Source organism: Schistocerca cancellata, chromosome 3, assembly GCF_023864275.1.
Source record: "Schistocerca cancellata isolate TAMUIC-IGC-003103 chromosome 3, iqSchCanc2.1, whole genome shotgun sequence".
Lineage (NCBI taxonomy): Eukaryota > Metazoa > Arthropoda > Insecta > Orthoptera > Acrididae > Schistocerca > Schistocerca cancellata.
In genome coordinates this window covers 681,434,709-681,459,122 of record NC_064628.1, presented here as the reverse complement: position 1 = coordinate 681,459,122, position 24,414 = coordinate 681,434,709, and the positions used below count along the sequence as shown (strand labels likewise).

At 45.4% G+C, this 24,414-nt stretch overlaps 1 protein-coding gene across 1 annotated transcript in view; it reads right to left on the bottom strand.

Annotated features, from left to right (window-relative positions):
• Positions 1–24,414, bottom strand: part of LOC126176506 (transient receptor potential cation channel subfamily V member 5) — a 146,882-nt gene that overhangs the window by 82,868 nt on the left and 39,600 nt on the right. The window contains exons 5-7 of the mRNA XM_049923662.1: positions 18,631–18,820; positions 6,695–6,848; positions 488–638 (exon numbers count right to left, since the gene is read on the bottom strand). Coding sequence (XP_049779619.1) covers positions 488–638; positions 6,695–6,848; positions 18,631–18,820 — 495 coding nt within the window. The remainder of the gene's footprint in view (positions 1–487; positions 639–6,694; positions 6,849–18,630; positions 18,821–24,414) is intronic.

Genomic DNA, 24,414 nt, shown 5'->3' with positions numbered 1-24,414 from the left:
AGTGTCCAGCAGCACAGTCATTGCCCATAGGACACGCGCTGAAGACCTTTCTGTAGCACCCAGCAGGGGTCACTAGGAGCGCCGCTTTCCTCCAACTGCTAGCGTCTTCCCTACTACACATATTGTGTGCTCGTGGTGTGATAAATTTCGAAGCCGCCCCGCGATTATCATCAGTCGCGTCTTGTAGCAGTGACAGCAGCAACTACCACCCCCTGAAGATGTCGAGCAGTTGCACCGATGAAATGTTGCGGAATTTACACAATACGATCCGGCGTCAAACCCGAACAGTGTATTTGCAGTGCAGTTACTATTTTGTGAGATCTTGCATTTAGAACAGTTGAAGACGACGACAAGGTGGTCAGGGAAAGAATAACCAGACGAGTAAGAGTCCCCTCTCCGCCTTTCGCACTGTGCTAATTCTAGCGTCACGTGACGCCTGAAAAGTTGTCGAAGGCTGACTAAATGACCAATCTACAAATCTACTTACCTATTTGCCAGTAGATCTCTCTTTCTATGTTTAAGATATGGAAAAACATCTCTATTCGAGCCAGCTTAGCGGCTAACGTGAGCGGTGTGAGGTTGAGGTTATTCTTAATGTCTAGTGAAGAGCCAACTTCATAAGCCATGTCGAACTGGGTCTGCAAAACATGAAACCAAAAAGCATATCATCAAGAGACACATTAATACCGAACTAAACAGTAAGGACAACTGTTTGACAACGCTCGCCTTCGATTCATAAGATTTCCCATTTTTATTTATGATTAGACATCGGTTTATATAGCAGTAAAGAGGAAATATCAGTTTTTCTTGCTGAAAATCTAGTTTGTGTTATTTCGTTACGCCCAGCTGTTCTTGAGATTCATCGAGAATTGAACTAATACGCTGTTTAATGTTGAATGTCTGCTGAAATTATACCCGGTGTCAAGGCCGCTAATGCATGCTTCTGTAGTGGCCTTCCACTGTGTGGTAACTATTTTGCAAGTATTTTTCACCGCCAACATTTGACCGACACGGGGAGCAGGGATTGTGAAGTACAGTTTTAGGTAGCTACACTTTGTGACAGTGTTCTGGTTTAAATTTCCAAACTCTGCACAGTGTATACACTTGTTTTAGCTGGGATTCACAGTCATAAATTTTTTTTAAGGACATCATCTTTACGTCAGTGACTGTTATAAGTTTTTATTACACTATTGCAATTTCGGCCTTAGGCCATTATCAAGTGCGTGGTCTAATGCATGTGTGACTAGTTATGGGTTAATGAACATGTGCGTTTACAGATTATGTTGTTTTGCAATGTTTGCATACGTGTGCTCGCACTGTGTAACAACGATACGAATGTATTTAAACAGGATTGACAACGACACACGAATGTGTCATCTAACATTACGTTGACATGACTTAAAGCCATAATATCAGCACTTGATAATGGCCTAACGCCGAAACTGCAATAGTGTAATAAAAACTTATAACAGCCACTGGCGTAAAGATGATGTCCTTCTGCACAGTGTGTCCGTCTATCGAATGAGTACGCTAAGCTCAGCGAACCCCGTCGCACTGTTAAAGAGAAGTATGCTGTATGCCGACTAGGGCTTCTCTCTTTTCCTTGTCTCTAATTTATTGTCATGAACACAACACTCAAACATCGGATACGCTCATCACTGTCAAACGAAATTGACATATACAGGGTGAACACCTGAAACTTACGCAGCAAATATTGCAGAAATAGAAAGTGCCATTGATGTGCAGTTTTTGCAGAATGGATTGGTAGTCAGGGGCTCGTATTGCTAGCCAATCAAGAGATTTTAATAATATTTAGAAAGTATATTTTTTGTGCAGAAATACACTTTTTAGATGGAACGATGCCTATTGATACTAACAAACAGAAAGTAAGATAAATTAGAATCTCAGTGGCGTTTGTTATAAGATTCTAGTGCGAGTCGCTTACGGGAGATCCATTTTGAAAAGTTCCCACACTGTTACTTGTACAATACCTGTGGAAGCACACACTAAAGTACAACGCAAGTGCTTACACTAGTTACGTAGATTCTAATCAGTAACGAGACAGTTGAACATGAGGGGTTGTATTCAAAATGACAACCTGCAGCGCAGTACATGCTTCCAGACTGGTATGGAACAACTGCTGCATACGTACTAGCGTTTCATCGGCGATGCGCGAGCGGTAATATGTCGTTGCATATCATCGGGTGTAGTTGACATGTCCTTGTAGCTAGCGTCTTTCCCCACAGAGGAAAAGTCTATAGCTATCAAATCCAGGGAACGGACCGGCCAAAGTACAGGTCCTTTATTTCCAACCCAACAATTTGTAAACAATTCTTGAAGACATGCTCTAGTACTTCGCGCATTATGGGCTGGACAGCCACCATGTTGGTACCACCGGTTCTTCTTAATCTGCAGTGGAATGTTTTGTAGTATCCGTTGAAGATAGTTTGTTAGGAAGCTGCGATACTTGTGCGCGTTCAATATTCCGTCTAAGGAAATCGGACCCACATCACTTGTTTACATTCCTTGGACGCTGACGTTCCACCAGCTGAAGACAATGGAGATTGTCAACAGACCAATATGGCGTGGTTCGGCGGTTTGTCTGGCCATGATTGATAAATGTGGCGGCGTCACTGAACAAGATACATGACACATTTAAGAGCCAAAGAAACTGGTACACCTGGCCTAATATCATGTAGGGCCCCCGCGAGCACGCAGAACTGCCTCAACACGTGGCATGGACTCGACTGATGTCTGAAGTAGTGCTGGAGGGAATTGAGACCATGAATGCTGTAGGGCTGAACAGCACGTTGAAAGACATCCCAGATATGCTCAATAATGCCGATGTATGGAGAGTTTGGTGGTCAGCAGAAGTGTTTAAATTCAGAAGAATGTTCCTGGAGCCAATCTGTAGCAATTCTGGACATATGGGGTGTCGCATTGTCCTGCTGGAATTGCTCAAGTCAGTCGGAATGCTCAATGGACATGAATGGATGCAGGGGATCAGACATGATGCTTACATACGTTTCACCTGCCAGAGTCTTATCTACACGTATCAGGGGTTCCGTATCACTCCAAATGCACACGCCCCACACCGTTACAGAGCCATCAGCTTGAACAGTCCGCTGCTGACATCAAGGGTCTATGGATTCATGAGGTTGTCTCCATACCTGTGAACATCCATCCGCTCGATACAACTTTATACAAGACTCATCTGACCAGGATACATGTTTCCAGTCATCAACAGTCGAATTTAGGTGTTGCCGGCCCCAGACGAGGCGTAAAGCTTTGTGTCGTGCAGTCATCAAGGGTACACGAGTGGGCCTTCGGCTCCGAAAGCCCATGTCAATGATGTTTCGTTGAATGGTTCGCACGCTGACATTTGTTGATGGCCCAGCATTGAAATCTGCAGCAATTTGCGGAAGGGTGGCACTTCTGTCACGTTGAACGATTCTCTTCCGTCGTCGTTGGTCCAGTTCTTGCAGGATCTTTTCCCGGCCGCAGCGATGTCGGAGATTTGATGTTTTACCAGATTCCTGATATTCACAGTATAATCGTGAAATTATCGTACGGGAAAATCCCCACTTCATTGCTACCCCGGAGATCCTGTCTCCCATCGCTCGTGCACCGACTATAACACCACGTTCAAACTCACTTAAATCTTGATGACCTGCCGTTGCAGCAGCAGTAACCGATCTAACAATTGCACCAGACACTTGTTGTCCTATTTAGGCGTTGCCGATCGCAGCGCCATATTCTACCTCCTTGCATATCTTTGTATTTGAATTCGCACGCCTCTACCAATTTCTTTGGCGCTTCAGTGTACATCTGGAGTATCCTGTCTTAATGTCCATCTACAGAAACAAACACATTTCTCATAACCGTTTCCATACAGCTTTTGAGGGAGGGAGATGTGATAGGGATGGAACCTATGTCAAGGGCGAATGTGTAGGACGCTTGACTGACGCATGTCATTCTCTCGAGCGATTGCTCGGGGGCTAACGTGTGGATCAACTGCAGCAGCAGCACGAACATTAATTTTCCGCTATTCTGTCGTCACTTATGTCCCTCTGTTACCTTGTCTAGGTGTCGTACTACCACTTTCACGTAACTGAGTAAAGAGGTTGATAAATTAGTACCGAGGAAGTTAACTTCTATTGAGACATTTTGCCGCATACACTGTACAAGAACGAACTACATTCTTCCTACTCTCTCCATACACGATGAGCATGTCAGCCTTTTCTGCGTTGGTAAATCTCACCGTCCACTCACGACCTACTTCTTGGACTGTCACATAGTAAGTGACTAGCAAGTCGTAGTTCACTTAAGGAGCACACAAGCGCACTGAGGGCAAACATAACAACTTCGTACCTAGCAACTATGCAGGTTCAATTGCACAAACATCTGTCGATGTGGAAGCTTTTCAAAATATGATATCTCGTAAACGATTCACTCTAGAATCCTGGAAGAAACACCACTGACATTTACCCTATTTTCAGTCTGTTACTGTCAATAGACACTGTTGCACTTAAAAAAGTGTATGTTTGCACAAAGAACACACTCTATAAGTATTATTATATTTACTGGCCCCCATCTACCAGTCAACTCTGTGAAAATCGCACATCGACAGCACTTTCCAACTCTGCAATATTTGCAGTTCAAGTTTTAGGTGGTTCACCCTGTATTTTTGTGACACAGCTCTCACACTTCGCGAAGAAAAATGCCATTCTGCCTGAAGAGAAAAAAACCATTCCAGTAAGCGGGTAACACCCACCGTCTACGAATTCGCCATCAAACACAAATATATAAATATGTAAAATATATAAATATGTAAGGCGAAGATGGGCCTGTGACGAAAATAACTACAATAAGCTATGACATCTCGTTGTCTTGATTCTAAAACCCGCACGGCAATCACGAGATGTGAGATTGTGAATAAGTGAATTAATAATCTATGAGGAGAGATAGATAAGTGCGTGAAATATGGAAGTTTGGGGCGGTCTGGAGAGTGTGCTCGGATCGCCTAAGTTCGCTGCAAATGGGAAAGCTGGGTTCGGGTGCCGGCCCGGCACAAATTTTCTTATGTCGCTTTAAGTTGTACATGTATACCTCTTACAGCTGAAGTTCAGCAATAAATTTCAGTATCTAAAACTGTAGTTCGTAATAAAATATAAATATAATTACACTACTGGCCATTAAAATTGCTACACCACGAAGATGACGTGCTATAGACGCGAAATTTAACCGACAGGAAGAAGATGCTGTGATATGCAAATGATTAGCTTTTCATTCATACAAGGGTGGCGCCTGTGGCGACACCTACAACGTGCTGACATGACGAAAGTTTTCAACCGATTTCTCTTACACAAACAGCAGTTGACCGGCGTTGCCTGGTGAAACGTTGTTGTGTTGCCTCGTGTAAGGAGGAGAAATGCGTACCATCACGATTCCGACTTTGATAAAGGTCGGATTATAGCCTATCGTGATTGCGGTTTATCGTACCGCGACATTGCTGCTCGCGTTGGTCGAGATCCAATGACTGTTAGCAGAATATGGAATCGGTGGGTTCAGGAGTGTAATACGGAACGCCGTGCTGGATTCCAACGGCCTCGTATCACTAGCAGTCGAGATGACAGGCATCTTATCCGCATGGCTGTAACGGATCGTGCAGCCACGTGTCGATCCCTGAGTCAACAGATGGGGACGTTTGCAAGACAACAACCATCTGCACGAACAGTTCGACGACGTTTGCAGCAGCATGGACTATCACCTCGGAGGCCATGGCTGCGGTTACCCTTGACGCTGCATCACAGACAGGAGCGCCTGCGATGGTGTACTCGACGACGAACCTGGGTGCACGAATGGTAAAATGTCATTTTTTCGTATGAATCTAGGTTTTATGTGCAGCATCATGATGGTCGCATCCGTGTTTGGCGACATCGCGGTGAACGCACATTGGAAGCGTGTTTTCGTCATCGCCATACTGGCGTATCACCCGGCGGCGGCGTGATGGTATGGGGTGCCATTGGTTACACGTCTCGGTCACCTCTTGTTCGCATTGACGGCACTTTGAACAGTGGACGTTACATTTCAGATGTGTTACGACCCTTGGCTCTACCCTTCATTCGATCCCTGCGAAACCCTACATTTCAGCAGGATAATGCACGACCGCATGTTGCAGGTTCTGTACGGGCCTTTCTGAATACAGAAAATGTTCGACTGCAGCCATGACCAGCACGTTCTTCAGATCTCTCACCGACTGAAAACGTCTGGTCAATGGTGGCCGAGCAACTGGCTTGTCACAATACGCCAGTCACTACTCTTGATGAACTGTGGTATCGTGTTGAAGCTGCATGGGCAGCTGTACGTGTACACTCCGTCGAAGCTCTGTTTGACTCAATGTCCAGGCGTATCGAGACCGTTATTACGGCCAGAGGTGGTTGTTCTGGGTACTGATTTCTCAGGATCTATGCACTCAAATTGCGTGAAAATGTAATCACATGTCAGTTCTAGTATTATATATGTGTCCAATGAATACCCGTTTATCATCTGCATTTCTTCTTGATGTAGAAGTTTTAATGGCCAGTAGTGTATGATACAGCAACAAAAACCACACATTCTACAGTGTAGAAGCGTAACAGCACACATTGGCAACTGTCTCGTTAATGGAGGACGAATGGTATGTGTTACTTGCCATCTTCTTGTGGATGACGAGCATGTGCAGCGTCGTGTTTCCATTGGTGTCTTGGCTATCTGGGTTGGCACCCTTGGCGAGCACCAGCCGGTAGCACTCCTCCTGTCCCAGGCAGGCAGCGAAGCTCAGCGGGTATTCCCCCCAGTACACGTAGCTGCCAACACGCCACGCCAAAAATTTTACTTTATTTTTAAAGTGCCGGCAGGTGAGATCCTTACTACTGAACATTGATGACTGAGTAATAGTCAATAATATATGTGAGAACTGTAATTTTATTCAGAAAAGTCCACATATAGCCACCTGCAATATGGTCATAACAATGGCCATAACAAAAATCCGCAAACCTGCAACTAAAATCGTCTACTTGATATGTTGCATGCCTGTGAAGCTTACTTTGTGAAATTAAAGGTTTGTGTAACATTAGCGACTTTTGAAGTATAGAATAGCTTTAAAAGTGGAAATAGCACAATGGACTATTTGCAAGTCAGCAATGACAATGAGGTGTGTGGCAGTGAGTTATTGGTTGTTAGGGGTTCATAGACTTTGACGAAGTTTTTATTTCAACAAAATCTGTATTAACAATCCTTGAGAAACAATATATTCATTCAACCAACACTGATGAGCCAAACCATTGTGGCCTATTCCCATCGCGAGACTGAATGTCGTCTGGTGGCGATTCGGCACGTGACACTGTAGGGAAAGTAAATAAGACGATCAGAGACGAAAGAGGAACAATTCTAGCGACGATACAGGCTGCAAATGGGGAAATTTGCTGATATAAGCAACTCTGGCAAAGAGCAGATTGTTATGGCCCGGCGCCTGCGAACGAGTATCTTGGAAACGCAGAGACTGATCGCAGCTGTTGTCGTAATCATCTGTGATAGGTGACTGAAGGCCAAAGAAACCAGTAGTAGGCGACAAGTTGTCGGACGTTCATGCCTCATCACAGAACTTTGACATCAGAAGCTTGATCGTGCTGTGAAGGAGGATAGGCGGCGACCTGTGTCACATTTGACGACTGAGTACAATGGTGGTGGAGGAACAGGAGTTCAGGAGCACACCATTCAGTCCACATTGATAAATATGTGTCTCCACGGCAGAGGACCCGTATGTGTTCCAATGTTGACCCGACGACAACGACATAGAAATCGACAGTGTCATGGGATGGTCGAGATTGAGCAGTGGATAAATGGAAATGCGCCACACGACCGGATGAAACATTTATTGCTACACTATGGCAATGGTCGTTTCATGAGATGCTTGCTCCAAACATGCACTTCGCTACAGTTGCAAGTCGGTGGGTGCAATTTCATGCTATTAGGGACGTACAGCTTGACTTCTTTGGGACCTGTGGTAGTGATTGAAGTTACCGTGGCAGCTGTGGACCACTTGAAAGTTATTGCAGGTGAAGTGCGTACCTGCATGATTGATGTCTTCCCTGATAGCGATTGCATCTTTCAGCAGGACATCTGCCCTGTGTCATAAGGCCAGAATTTTGCTAAGGTCGTATCTGTAGCATAAAAGTGGAGTTATGTTGATGTCTTGGCTACCAAATTCACCTGATCTGAAGCCACTGGAACTCTTATGGGACGCTGGTAGGCGGCAGCTCTCTCTTCACAGATTCCGTAATTAACGGAGTGACCCGTACATAAATATCTGGTACCCCCGGAAATCACCCAAGGAAATTTCTAATCGATACCACGCAGAATTTTGTTCCAAATATGGACCAACATGCTATTATGCACGCGGATGTTTTGGGTGATCAGTATATGTTAGTATACTTTTCAGGCCAGGAGGTGACGCCAATAGTGTTGAGGGAAGAGGATGTAAGGTCAGGATGAAGTACCGCTTCCTTCGTCTGGGCATGGGGTAAGAGTAATGGTGGTGACTGGAATTCAGTGCGGTACTGCTAATATTAGATTTTTATTCTTGTTAGGTATAGAGATGTGGTCACTGTTGGAGTGGAGGCTGTTGGCCCTGGGATGACGTAGCTGCAGGCGCTCAGTAAACTGTCATCAGTGGGACCGTCTGGGCAGCATGCACACAGGCAGCATAAGCGTCTGCCGTTAGTAGAACGCCAGCAGCTGACAGGTTCCACGCCGGCCGCGGTGGTCTAGCGGTTATAGGCGCGCAGTCGGGAACCGCGCGACTGCTACGGTCGCAGGTTCGAGTCCTGCCTCGGGCATGGATGTGTGTGATGTCCTTTGGTTAGTTCGGTTTAAGTAGTTCTAAGTTCTAGGGGACTGATGACCACAGATGTTAAGTCCCATAGTGCTCAGAGCCATTTGACAGGTTCCACGCGTCACGGCAGATGAATGACAGTCACGTGCAGGCTGCTTGCCCACCTTGGGCGTGGCTCGTGTTCGTGCCATCTCTTATTTAACATCCTGTTTTTGCCGTACTACCACCTCGTCATGTTAGTTTCAATTACTTGTGTCACTGAGTTGCTGCTTTGCCAGCCAGTGAGCGGCAGCAGCGGCGCTTATCAAAAATGGTTCAAATGGCTCTGAGCACTATGGGACTCAACATCTTAGGTCATAAGTTCCCTAGAACTTAGAACTACTTAAACCTAACTAACCTAAGGACATCACACACACCCATGCCCGAGGCAGGATTCGAACCTGCGACCGTAGCAGTCCCGCGGTTCCGGACTGCAGCGCCAGCAGCGCTTATCGATATAGGCCCTGCCGTATTATTTTTGCCGGACTGCTATTACTTCCCGATCGTCGTGTGTCGATCAGTCAGTTGGAACACGCCAGCAAGTTAGTTCGGACCTGGCAGTGTTTCAGTTGGCACGCGGCACAAGTTCAGTCGGGGTGCGGCAGCAGTGAGGTCCGGACCGCCATGACGGTTGCCGACACACATGATTGGAGTGGGAACGACTCTGGTTGGTCGTCGGTCGGTCGCCTCGCCGGACGACGTGTATTTGGCCGGCGATCGCTTATGAGTTGGCTGTGTGTGCCGGCTCGTAATTCGTCCCTGTTATTGTACAGTCACTGCCGTTAGCATTGTCTAGTCCTTCGTGCAAGTGTTCGTGAAACTGTGTGTAGTTTGTGTGATTTTGACTGACAAGTATTTTAAATGTTGTCGACGTACTGGTTCTGAGCAGTCGGTCGGTTGACGTGGAGCAGTGAGGAATTCTCGTCGGCGGGGCGTAGTTTGTCCGGGGCCCGCTGGCGGTCTCTACGCGGTGTCGGAGAGTGTGGCGCTGTTCTCATTGCTACGAGGTCCGTGACTCACCGATCTTGGACACGAAAGTTGACTTTTGATCTAACCTACCAGCAACTCAAGACGAACAGTCGTTTGGAGTTCGTTGTCGGCTGCTGGGATATTCCCCTCGAGCAACAATGTGGTTTTCAAGTTGGAAAATTCTAGCCACTCTCCGGTGGAGATTCACGGTATTTGGTTATTTGAATTGAAGTGCACCAGCGGAATCTTCTGCCTTGTGGCCGTTAACGTTCCGTTTACCTGCCCTGGGCACTGACGTAAATTTCAGGCAGTGTAGTTTCTTCATCGTGTTGTTGCTGTCCAACGCGTTGTTTAGTTTGACAGCTCCGTGTATGATTGGTTGTCGGCGACGATATCTTCTACGTTGTTCCGTTGAACTCCCTGTTGTGTCCTGGTAGGGTGAAGTGGAAGTTATCTTGTCGGTGGGTCCGCAGACTGTCGGTCTGTTGGGTTGTCGTCGGATCGTGAATGGTTGGGCCTCCTGCCTGTCTCACCTAAGCGAGCCTTAGTGTTTGAATTACAGGCCGACCCTCGAACATCTGGGCGCCCTTGTGTCGACTGCCTTAATTTTTTAAAATTTGTTCTTGTTGTTGGTACTTGTATGGGTTCGAGACGGTTTTTGTGTTTTAAATCAGAGTTGTTTTACTTTTAAGGCCTACAGCCTAGTTTAAGGCACTGTTTCACGTAAGCCCTTTGGCATAAAATTTTTTTTTGAATTTTATGTCTTCGGCCTTCAGCCGTCTTGATTTTCAGTTGTTTGTTCTTAAGGCCTTCAGCCTAAATTAAAGAACTGTTTCACGTAAGTACTTTGGTATTTTTAGAAAAAATAATGTTTTGGAGTTTTAAGCGTTCGGCCTTTAGCCGATTTGAATTTAATTTGTTTACTTCAGCCTAACTAAGGAACTGTTTTAAGATAAGGCTTGCCTTTTAAATTTTTGATTATACTTGCGTTTAAATTATTGGCCTTCAGCCGTTCTTAAATTAAAGTGGCTTTCAGCCGGTAATTAAGTCTCAAAGATTAAAGCCGTGTGTAAAAAAAAAAAAATTTTTTTCTTGTAATGTTTCATCAAATAATAAAGTTGCATGTTCGAGTGTAACTGATAGCCCCTTATTTTTGCCCCTTTCCACAATTTATTCTATCTGTCCTGTCCTGCAGGTTAAACAGGGCATTTCAATAGGGAAGAAAGGTACTCGAAGCGTAGCCCTCAGCATGATCGACGTTGAAGGCGTGTGCCCGTCCTGAGTAGTGATCAACGACAATATGGTGTACAAGGACGGAAGTGCAGCAACAGGCAAGCCAGGCAACTACCAGTCCGGACTGGAGAACACGTCTTACCAGGGAGGTGGACGCCCGTGGGAAGTAGTCACTAAGTCACCCAGCGGTGTGAAGGAGCCAGGTGGCGTGTGTACAGCCTTCTGCTCAGGCGCATGCCTGTATCTTCTGGAGCCGAAGTACAGACCAAGGTGGCTGAAAATGCTCGTCATCCCCAAGTTAGAAACTGTCACTGGCGGCGAAGTTCGGCATCACGCAAATTTGTGGATACTATCTGAGAGGGAGTGTCTGATTCAAGCACTAGTTTTGCGAATCAGGCTGGCTAGTACTTTCCTCTCGCCAGCACTTTCCGCCGGAAACCAAAACAAGTTATCGTGCTTGCTCGCCACTGTGAAGCAAAAGATTTTCTCGTCCGGTCAGCTTGTCTGGACGTCCTGTAGCTAAAGGTGTCTCAGATTCGGTTTTCAGAAGCGGTGGCGGTCGTAATTTGCAGCGTCAGCGTACTGAATAAGTACTCTTGTGCTCTGAATATGTCTTCTTAGTATGGTGCGTGGTTACCGTAATGACAGCACCTCGCAAGTAGTTTTGCTGCACTGGCGCTAGGCAGTTCATTGCTCCAGACTAGGTCGTGGAGCGGCAATACTTATGGGTATATACGTCAATGATACAGATTCTGCTAAGCTTAAATGAGAATAGCGTGCTATTCAGGATTCAAAGGCAATGTAACATATCGTTCCTCGCCGCGCATAGGGGCTCATCTGTCTGCCTACAGTGGACGCCAAGCCAGTTTCCAGCATTCGGGGAACGGGGTTTTGTCCAGCCTGGAGATGAAGGGTGAGTCTCTCAGTGTTATTTCTTAAAAGATGGCGGTTGGGGGCCTACTTACTTGCTAAATTAGTTAAGAGTGAGCGGTTCAGGCTGCGACCTGTGTAGGACATGGCGCGAAAAGACGGAAGCTTCGGGGAATAGGCGGATAGAGCTTTTCAAAGAGTCAGTTAGGGGATACTGTATCACCTGAACGGCTCTCAGAAACCCTAGAGTGTATTTATGGATCCAGAAACTAAAAGAAAGTATGTAAATGTGTTCATAGAACATACCTGAATCACGATTCTTTTGCTGATGACATAGTATTGTTTACAGTAGGACTAAACGTATAATCAACATATCAAAAGAAAACACTACAAATTGACCGTGGATTCATAGATTCAGTTGGTGAATGTTTGTATGTAAAGTGTTTGAAGACTGTGACTGGATAGACAGCAACACAGAAGAACATGAAACGTTCTTTATGGCACCCGCACACATAACTGAAACTAGACAAGCGTGCTTCATCAAGCACGTGCAATTGTGCTTGACCGTATGTGGGATAATTTTGCGCAAATATTCTGACTGTTCAAGCACCTTGACGGTTGACTGAATTTCAGTAATGCAGCCAAGTCCATATTCTTGAGCGTGTGTAACGACAATGTGCAGGCTTAAACAGACAAACGTCGGCTGTGAGATCAAGTACGTAGCGGTGCTATGTTAAGCGATGTGAAGTAATTGAGTTGCAGGCTTTTGGAAACGCTTATTCGATTGTATGAATGTCAGCCTTGTTTCAGAAGCCTTAAATCGAAATTATATCACGTTAAAGTAAATAGAGATGTTGCACACGTCACACTTTTAACAAAGTACAAAACAATTAGTCACAGTCAGTTATGTCGTTACTAAAAAGATAAATTCTCCCATAACGCAGTACAAGAAGAGGAAAAATGAATGGGCATGTTAATGTAGAACAGGAAGATGTGAAGTAAATTAGTCAACACTCGCATATTTCAGTAGTGTGTTTGAAGTTTCACAACCTTTTCACCTCGCTGGAAATTACAGTGTTGCTGTCAGTCTATCGTGTGGTATTATGTCTCAACATTGGATCCTACTTTTTAATATAAGATGTTACGAGTGAGAGGTGATTCAAATACACGTAAGAGCCAAAGAAACTGGTACACCTGCCTAATATCGGGTAGGGCCCAGCGGACCCGCAGAAGTGCCACAACACGACGTGGCATGGACCCGACTAATGTCTGACGAAGTGCTGGAGGGAACTGACTCCATGAATCCTGCAGGGCTGTCCATAAATCGGTAAGAGTACAATGGGTGGAGATTTCTTCTGAACAGCACGTTGCAAGGCATCCCAAGTATGCTCAATAGTGTTCATGTCTGGGGAGTTTGGTGGCCAATGGAAGTGTTTAAACACACAAGAGTGTTACTGAATCCACTCTGTGGCAATTCTGGACGTGTGGCGTGGCCGCATTGTCCTGCTGGAATTGCCCAAATACGTCGTCATTCGCAACAGACATGAGCGGATTCAGGTGCTTAGGTACGTGTAACCTGTCAGAGTCGTGTCTAGATGTATCAGGGGTCCCATATCACTGCAACTGCATACGCCCCACACCTGCTGTCATGCAGGGTACATGAATTCATGACGCTGTCACCATACACGTACACGTCCATCTGCTAGAAGCAATTTGAAACAAGACTCGTCCGACCAGGCAACAAGTTTCCAGTCATCAACAGCCCAATGTTGGTGTTGACGGTCCCAGGCAAGGCGTAAAGCTTTGTGTCGTGCAGTCTTCAAGGGTTCACGAGTGGGCCTTCAGTTCCGAAAACCCATAGCGATGATGTTTCGTTGAATGGTTCGCACACAGAGGCTTGTTAATGGGCTAGCGTTGAAATCTGCAGCAATTTGCGGAAGGGTTGCACGAACGATTCTCTTCAGTCGTCGTTGGTCCCGTTGTTGATGGATTTTTATCCGGCCGCAGCGATGTCGGAGATTTGATGTTTTACCGGATTTACTGGTACACTCGTGAAATAATCGTACGGTAAAATCCCCACTTCATCGTTACCTCGGAGATGCTGTGTCTCATGGTTTGTGCGCCGACTATAATACCACGTTCAGACTCACTTAAATCTTGACAACCTGCCATTGTAGCAGCATTAACCAATCTAACAACTGCGCCAGACACTTGCTGCCTTATACGGGCGTTGCCGACCGCCTCGCCGTATTCTGCCTATTTACGTATCTCTGTATTTCAGTACGGATGCCTATACCAGTTTCTTTGGTGCTTCAGTGTGTATCGCTTCACTAAGCACGAAATAATTGGAGCAATCGTGTGAGTATATTTTCAACTTTTCGAATAACCATAATGTGAGATAAAGGTTTTCATCTCAATAATGTGTCTTTGTACCATACACCACTTTTACTATCTCGTATTTTTATTTTTAATTTTTTCGCATCGCTACAGCAGTGCTGACCAAAATTGGCAAATTATCTTCATCCAAGCTCCACGAATTCGAAGTAGAAACTAACACTTGTAAAAACATACCTTGACTGCGTGGATGTGCACACTGGATTCGCATTCGGGAGAATAGCGGTTCAAACCCGCTTCCAGCCATCCTGATTTAGGTTTTCCGTGATTTCCCTAACTCGTTTCAGGCAATTGCTAGTGGTGGTTCCTTTGAAAGACACGGTCGACTTTCTTCCCCATCCTTCCCCAATCCGATGGAAGCGATGACCTCGCTGTTTGGTCCCCTCCCATAAACCAACCAATCAAGTTTGTGGATGTGAAGTGACTTTGTGCCTGCTTGCACAAAATGATTGTTAATGCATGCTTGTCAAACATGTGGTGTTCCCGCTTTTGCACTCGTCCTCGGAGATACTGTACTGCACCGTGGGAATAGACTCACGCCCGCAGCCAGAATCTTTGTGCTCTTAGCGACGTGCGGCGTGCAAGACTATTTACCTATATGTTGCACTACTGAATCGTAGCAAAACGTCTATCGGCAAACCAGGAACAATGATCTTTACTGCTACATTTGTAAAATAGTCTTAATCAGGATCGCCATACTAATTTAGATTCCCGAGATGGGGTTAAAATCGTTACCATTCTACACCTAAGCAAATGCCCGGTAGCAGCTTACCAGCTTTCAGAGTGATCCGAGATGCGACCGCTGGACTGATGAAGTCCATAAATCACTTCCAAAGTAATGTCTTGCAACATCAGCAGAAACCTCCATGTTGACGAAACCGAGTTACTGTTCAAAACTACGTCGTCGAAAGTCACAATGAATTCTCAACACCTTATGTATAAACAGGGACAAATGACATTTATTGGCTTTGATTAAACCTCACCAAGCCGGCCGTTGTGAACGAGCGGTTCTAGGGGCTTCACTCCGGAACTGCGCTGCTGCTACGGTCGCAGGTTCGAATCCTGCCTCGGGGATGGATGTGTGTGCTGTCCTTAGGTTAGTTAGGTTTAAATAGTTCTAAGTCTAGGGGACTGATGACCTCAGATGTTAAGTCCCATAGTGCTCAGAGCAATTTGAACCATAAACCTCACCAAGTCCATCTCTGCCAGCAGACATCATCTCAAGCAAGCTAATAGATTTACTGTTTGATACGAAACCTGTTTCTGCTGATCACGCTCCCAAGCACTAAAACTACAAAATACACCTACAAAATCGGGAACAAGTAATTAGAATAACATCGGTTCTTGAGAACATGATTTCTTTTAAGATATTTTAGTACTGACTGAATAACTTCATTGATCACGAGCATCACTAGCTGCAGACTTGAAATATACCATCTGGTCCTCATACACCTGTTCTTGAACATTAACGTCGGGTGTGTCCATCCTTCGACTTTACGACAGCTTCAACTCTGCTGCGAACGCTTAAAGTGAAGTGTCTGAGTGCCGTCGAAGGAGTGGCAGCTTGTTCTTGCTTAACGGCTCAAACCACAGAAGGTAGTGATTTGGACGCTGAGATCTGGGGCGAAGTCAGCGTTGCAAAGGTGATCCACTAAATTCAGGCTAGGACTCGAGGTAGGCCAGTCCATTTCAGGACTGTTATTGGCCACAAAGCGTTGTCTCCCAGATGCTGCTTTATGAGATAAGGCATTGTCATGTTGATAAAAATAATCATCGTCTCTGAACTGCCCGCCACCCTTCGCAGAACAGTGTTCTGTAAAATTTCATATCCTTCCGCGTTCAGCGTTTTGTTAAGCACAATAAGGGGATTACGCCGTAACCACGAGGAACATTCCCGTACCGTAACACTACCTCTTCCGGTACGTCACTGACGGCACTACAAATGGTGGCTGGTAACGTTCTTCAGGCATTCGCCAAACTCAAACCCTTCCACCCCATTGTCACAGGACAAAGGGTGAATTATCACTCTGAATCACACATTTCTAGTCGTCCACTGTCCAATGGCGTCACTCTTTGCGCTAGATAAAACGTCACTTGCGCATGACTACAGAAATGCGTTGCTTTTGAGGAGCTGGTCGACTATTATCCCATTTCTTTTTACCTTCAGTCATTATGCCAGCTGGACCGTTGATAGCACATTGGAACTGATGAGTGGTTCCCTTCGCTGACCTCATGCGTTTTTCTACGCTTCGCAGCGCTCGATGGTCCCTGTCTGTTAGTACATTAGGTCTGCTTGACATTTTTTAGCTTTGATTTCCACTTACAGTCACCGACAGTTGACTTGGGCAGCTGTAGGAGGATTGAAAGGTCGCTGATGGATTTATTACTCGTACTCGGGTTGACATCCGATGACTAGTCCACGTCCGAAGTCACTGAGGCCAATACAGTACTTTTGTGTAAAAGTAGGTCCGACTCTCATGACTCATAATGTTCGACTGTGCATTACATAGGGCTGTCCGGATACTTCTGATCACACAGTGTATATAATGCTTTTTAACATAACTTTGCCCCATAGGGCCCTCCACCAGCCTCCTGCAGCCCGGAGGCCTGATGGCTGACCCCAGATTCGAAGATCTAAAATCAGCTCCAGAAAACATTTAAATATTCACACCTTTCAGATGAGCAAAATAGCGAGTCTGTGTAAAGCGCTGCACCTTTCCAGCACTTCTCGCATCTTGTATAATTCTGAAGCGACCCTACCAGGGTCGGGCCAGATCATTTAGCGTACACTGAGAATTTGCCCTACAGCTCACTTTGGGTGGATTAGTGAAATCTTATCAGAAGAAGGGACAGATTAGTGGGACATACGTCACGGCGTCCATCAGTTGTAAACCTTGAGCTTGGTGGTGCAATAAAGCGGAAAAGTAGTAGGGGCTAGAATATGGTAAATAGATTATATAAGATGTTGAGTGTAATAGTTGGGTATTGATAAAAAGATCAGCGCAAGATAGGAGATAGTCATCATCGAACCAGATGAGATGTTGATGACTTGAAAGCCACCCTGTCAGCCCCATCCAGCAGACTGAGCGAGACAACTAGCTTACGAAGGCTTCCGGAAACTCCATCCGATGCTATGCTGGGGCGCCGCAAACGGACAAAAAGAAAGAAAATAATTAACGTCCCGTTGGCAACGAGGTCACTAGAGAGGGAGCAGAATCTCGAATTAAGGAAGAATGGGGAAGGAAATCGGCCTTGCCCTTTCAGAGGAAGCACCTCCCCATTTGTCTGGAGCGATTTAGGATGGTCGGACGGGTATTTGAACCGTCGTCTTCCAGAATACGAGTCCAGTATGCTAATCACAGCGCTGCCTTGCTCTGTTGGATGACAATAGACCCTCCGTCACATATAATCAAGGGACATGGTGTCTCTCGATTATATTTCAAAGATTGTTCAGCGATGTGAGCCAAAGGTTTGATATAGGAACAAAGTTGTCTCTAGTGGCTCGTCTCTGCATAATTTGCTCTTGATATTTTAGACATGCAATTACTCGCGGACCTTTGTTGATGTATTTTGATACTAGAGGTGAAATGAAATGGTTCAAATGGCTCTGAGCACTATGGGACTTAACTTCTGAGGTCATCAGTCCCATAGAACTTATAACTACTTAAACCTAACTAACCTAAGGACATCACACACATCCATGCCCGAGGCAGGATTCGAACCTGCGACCGTAGCGGTCGCGCGGTTCCAGACTGTAGCGCCTAGAACCGCTCGGCCACTCCGGCCGGCTGAAATGAAATGAAAGGAGCGTTTGGCGTCATTGGCCGGGAGACCCTTTGCGGGGTAGGTCCAGCCGCCTTGGTGCAGGTCTTATTACATTCGACGCCACATTGGGCGACATGCGCGCCGAATGGGGATGAAATGAGGATGAAGATAGCACAACACCCAGTCCCTGAGCCGAGAATCGAACTCGTGCCCGTAGGACGGCAATCCGTCACGCTGACCACTGAGCTATCGGGGCGGATATACTAAAGTTAATTCGAAGCGGCTGCAGTGAGCAATATTAGGTATCAAGCAAATGAGGCAACATCAGCACTTATTCCGTCTGAAATTGAAGAAATTGATGAAGTACGCATGTTCAACTTTCTACACTTGGAATGAGAATTTCTATCATTTCATGGTTTTAATTATATCTACTGTTCCTACTATCGGGGAGACACACTGTCTTTTGTAGAGGAATAGCGACATACCCTTCATAGTTTGTGTCCGAGTTGACGTTGACCCACTCGTGGTCCAGGGAGTCTGAGCGCTGGGCCTTCTGGTCCTCCGGGCTCATGAACGTGCCGAAGCAGCGCTCGTGCACGTTGGCGCCACTGTCCAGCAGGAACTTCACCATGGCCGGGTCCTCGTTCACGATCGCTATGTGCAGCACACTTTCACCTGGCAGCAAAATACTGTTACTAAGATGATGATGACGCTCTCACTAAGAATAGTTGAGAACTAATCCCCTTTCAGTACACTGAATAGAGTATTATGACTCTGTTGTGAACAGAAGTTGGCTACTCTTAATTTAAACCAACAATTGGTACACAAAACGGGTTAGAACACTGTTGCAGACGAAACAAACATGCCAAATTTAAACAGACGCAAAATCCACAAGATTGGCGATCTTTTACAGAATCTCGAAGTTTAGCGCGGACTTCAGAGCGAGATGCCTATAACAGTTTCCACAACGAAACTTTATCTCGGAACCTGGCAGAAAATCCAGAGAGATTCTGGTCGTATGTGAAGTATGTTAGCGGCAAGAAACAATCAATGCCTTTTCTGCGCGATAACAATGGAGATACTATCGAAGACAGTGCTTCCAAAGCAGAGTTACTAAACACAGCCTTCCGAAATGCCTTCACAAAAGAAGACGAAATAAATATACCAGAATTCGAATCGAGAACAGCTGCCAACATGAGTAACGTAGAAGTAAATATCCTCGAAGTAGTGAAGCAACTTAAATCACTTAATGAAAGCAAGTCTTCTGGTCCAGAATGTATACCAATTAGGTTCCTTTCGGAGTATGTTGATGCATTAGCTCCATACTTAACTATCATATACAACCGTTGGCTCGACGAAAGATCCGTACCCAGAGACTGGAAAGTTGCACAGGCCACACCAATATTCAAGAAAGGTAGTAGGAGTAATCCACTAAATTATAGGCCCATATCGTTAACGTCGATATGCAGCAGGATTCTATAACATATATTGTCTTCGAACTTTATGAATTACCTCGAAGAAAACGGTCTTTGACAAACAGTCAACATGGGTTTAGAAAACATCGTTCCTGTGAAACACAACTAGCTCTTTATTCACATGAAATGTTGAGTGCTATTGACAAGGGATTTCAGATCGATTCCGTATTTCTGGATTTCCGGAAGGCTTTGGGGCACTGTACCACACAAGCGGTTCGTAGTGAAATTGCGTGCTTTTGGAATATTGTCTCAGTTATGTGACTGGAACTGTGATTTCCTGTCAGAGAAGTCACAGTTCGTAGTAACTGAGGGAAAGTCATCGAGTAAAACACAAATGATTTCTGGCGTTCCCCAAGGTAGTGTTATAGGCCCTTTGCTCTTCCTTATCAATATAAACGATTTGGGAGATAAGCTGAGCAGCCGTCTTCGGTTATTTTCAGATGACGCTGTCGTTTATCGACTAATAAAGTCATCAGAAGATCTAAACAAACTGCAAAACGATTTAGAAGAAATATCGGAATGGTGCGAAAAGTGGCAGTTGACCCTAAATAACGACAAGTGTGAGGTCGTCCACATGAGTGCTAAAAGGAACTCGTTAAACTTCAGTTACGCGATAAATCAGTCTAATCTAAAAGCCGTAAATTCAACTAAATACGTAGGTATTACAATTAAGAACAACTTAAATTGGAAGGAACACACAGAAAATGTTGTGGGGAAGGCTAACCAAAGACTGCTTTTTATTGGCAGGGCACTTAGAAAATGTAACAGACCTTCTAAGGAGACTGCCTACAGTAGGCTTGTCCGTCCTCTTTTAGAATACTGCTGCGTGGTGTGGGATCTTTACTAGGTAGGACTGACGGAGTACATCGAAAAAGTTCAAAGAAAAGCAGCACGTTTTGTATTATCGTGAAATATGAGAGAGAGTGTCAGAAAGGATACGGGATTTGGGCTGGAAATCATTAGAAGAAAGGCGTTTTTCGTTGCGACGGAATCTTCTCACGACAATCCAATCACCAACTTTCTTCACCGAATGCGAAAATATTTTGTTGACACTGGCCTATATAGGGAGGAACGATCACCGCGATAAAATAAGGGAAATACGAGCTCGTATGGAAAGATATAGGTGTTCAGTCATTCCGCGCGCTGTACGAGACTGGAATAATAGAGAATTTTGAAAGTGATTCGATAAACCCTCTGCCAGGCATTTATATGTGATTTGCAGAGTATCCATGTAGGTGTAGATGTAGAATTACGCAAAATTTTTTACTCAGTTTGTATTTGGAAATGGAAGCACAAGTGGAATCTAATTTCAAACTTTCCTCCTCAGGTGATAGTACAAATTTTACACAACTTCTTGTACATTTGGAATATGTCAGTTAGGCACAGGTTCATATTGTCGATGTAAGCACTCCGCACAAAATAAGAATTAGCTCCTAAAAAAAGTACAGTGATCGTTTTGGAGCCGGCCGGAGTGGCCGAGCGGTTCTAGGCGCTACAGTCTGGAACCGCGCTACCGCTACGGTCGCAGGTTCGAATCCTGCCTCGGGCATGGATGTGTGTGATGTCCTTAGGTTAGTTAGGTTTAAGTAGTTGTAAGTTCTATGGGACTGATGACCTCAGAAGTTAAGTTCCATAGTGCTCAGAGCCATTTGAACCATTTTGATCGCTTTGGAGCATAGTACATGGTGTAGAACTGATACTATGTTGTCGCGTGAGCCCCGCAGTAAGGTGGACCGACTTGGACACGTGACAGAATAGCTGAATGGAGGGGTCATGTTCGGACGTGTCGACGACGACACCGTGAGTGAAATCGCCAAATTTTTTAAATGGCACCACCTGTCAGAAGCCCGAAGAACCATCTTTCGCAGCTCTGGGATGTGGAGCTAGGCGAGTTCAGTGACGTGGCCAGCTTGGCTAGATTTCTTACTTGGGGATCCGTGGTGCGAACAAAAAATGTGTCAAATGGTTCTGAGCACTATGGGACTTAACTTCTAAGATCATCAGTCCCCTAGAACTTAGAACTACTTCAACCTAACTTACCTAAGGACATCACACACACCCATGCCCGAGGCAGGATTCGAACCTGCGACCGTAGGGGTCGCGCGGTTCCAGACTGTAGCGCCTAGAACCGCTTGGCCACTCCGGCCGGCCGTGGTGCGAACAGCCCGATCGAGGAGGTTCCACAGACTCTCGATTGGGTTTAAATCTGGGGTGTTTGGTGGCAAGGGGATCCTCTTCGTACCACGCAAATACACTACGAGCTGTGTGTTATACTGGTAGGTGCCATCGTGCCGAGAAGAAAACAAACTGCGCTTAAGAGTGTACTGGTCCCCAAGGATAGATGCATACTTGTATTGATCCACTGTCCCTTCCAGAATGATGAAATCACCCAGTGAATGCCAGTGAAACATTCCCCAGACTATAACGCTCCATCCAGATAGCAGTTTGTTTGCTTTCAGACTCCATCGGCCATCCAGACGATGGAGCATAAAGCGTGGTTCATCTGAAAAGGCTTTCAGCTGCCACTCAAGGACGTGTAGTTGCGGCACTGGCGGTACAAATTCCAGCTTTTGTAGCCAATGAACGGCATTCAGCAGGGGTGCATGAACCAGACGCCTGCTGCGGAGGTACATCAGCAGCAGTGCTCGGTGAACATTCGTTGAGGAGACACTGATGGTGGCTCGTTGGTTCATGTGGGCGGTCAGCTGATCAGCGGTTGCACGTCTACTCGCCCGTACACATCTCCGCAAGCGCTGTTCGCTCGTGTCACCTATTGGCCATGATATATCAGTTACCTCGGCACCAGTTTGCAATACATGATATATTTTAACCATGGCGGCACGCGAATAGTTAACAAACTTAGCCTTTTCGAAAATACCTCCACTCTTGGCCTTGGCCCGAAAGCCAGTGACCATTCCCTTTTCGACGACAGATAAATCGCTCCATTTCCGCATTACGACAACGACCGCACTGTTTTCCGTGTCCTCCCGACGCTTTACCGATGATGGTGCCACTAAAGCGGAGTTACTAAATACAGTTTTCCGCAAATCCTTCACGAAAGAAGACGAAGTAAATATTCCAGAAATCGAAACCGGAACAGCTGTTAGCATGAGTGACATAAAAGAGGATATCTTAGGTGTCGCGAAACGACTCAAATCCTTTAAGAAACGCAAGCCTTCCGGTCCAGATCGTATACCACTCAGATTCCTCTCAGAGTATGCAGACACAATAGCACCTTTCTTAGCAATCATATACAACCGCTCACTTGACGAAAGGTCTGTTCGTAAAGACTGGAAGGTAGCACACGTCACACCAATATTCAAGAAAGGAAATAGGAGAAACTCATTGAATTATAGACCCATATCACTGACCTCAATTTGCAGTAGGATTTTGGAGCATATGCTGTACTCAAACATTGTGAATGGGTGTGAAATCGTATGGGTCTTAACTGCTAAGGTCATCAGTCTCCAAGCTTACACACTACTTAACCTAAATTATCCTAACGATAAACACACACACCCATGGCCGAGGGAGGACTCGAACATTATGAATCACCTTGAAGAAAATGACTTATTGATACATAATCAACACGGATTCAGAAAATATCGTTCTTGTGCAACACAGCTGGCTCTTTATTCCCATGAAGTAATGAGTGCTGTCGACAAGGGATGTCAGATCGATTTCCAGAAGGCTTTTGATACCGTTCCTCACAAGCGACTATTACTCAAATTGCGTGCATATGGAGTATCGTCTCAGTTGCGTGAGAGGATTCGTGATTTCCTCTCAGAGAGGTCACAGTTCGTAGTGATAGACGGTAAATCACAGAGTAGAACAGAAGTGATATCTGGCGTTCCGCAAGGTAGTAACATAGGCCCTCTGCTGTTCCTGATTTATATAAATGATCTAGGTGATAACCTGAGCAGTCCCTCAGATTGTTTGCAGATGACGCTGTAATTTACCGTCTAGTAAAATCATCAGACGTTAAATTCCAATTACAAAATGATCTACAGAGAATTTCTGTATGGTGCGAAACGTGGCAATTAGCGCTAAACAAAGCAAAGTGCGAGGTCATCCACATGGGTACTAAAAGAAATCCGATAAATTTTGGGTATACGATAAATAGCACAAATCAGTTCGACTAAATACATAGAAATTACTATTACGAGCAACTTAAATTGGAAAGACCACATAGATAATATTGTGAGGAAGGCGAAAAAAAGACTGCGCTTTATTGGCAGAACACTTAGAAGATGCGACAAACCCACCAAAGAGACAGCCTACATTACACTTGTCCGTCCTCTGCTGGAATATTGCTGCGCGGTATGGGATCCTTACCAGGTAGGATTGATGGAGGACATCGAAAAAGTGCAAAGAAGGTCAGCCCGTTTCGTGTTATCGCGCAACAGGGGTGAGAGTGTCACTGATATGATACGCGAGTTGAGGTGGCAGTCACTGAAACGAAGGCGGTTTTCTTTGCGGCGAGATCTATTTACGTAATTTCAATCACCAAATTTCTCTTCCGAATGCTTAAATATTTTGTCGACACCAACCTACGTAGGGGGAAATGATCATCATAATAAAATAAGAGAAATCAAAGCTCGAACGGAAAGCTTTAGGTGTTCCTTTTTTCCACGCGCCATTCCAGAGTGGAATGGTAGAGAGGTAGTATGAAAATGGTTCGTTGAACCCTCTGTCAGGCAGTTAAGTGTGAATTGCAGAGTAACCGTGTAGATGTAGATGTAGATATTTATATACCCTTCAGTGCTAGGGCTGCTACCTACCGTCTGTGAGTGG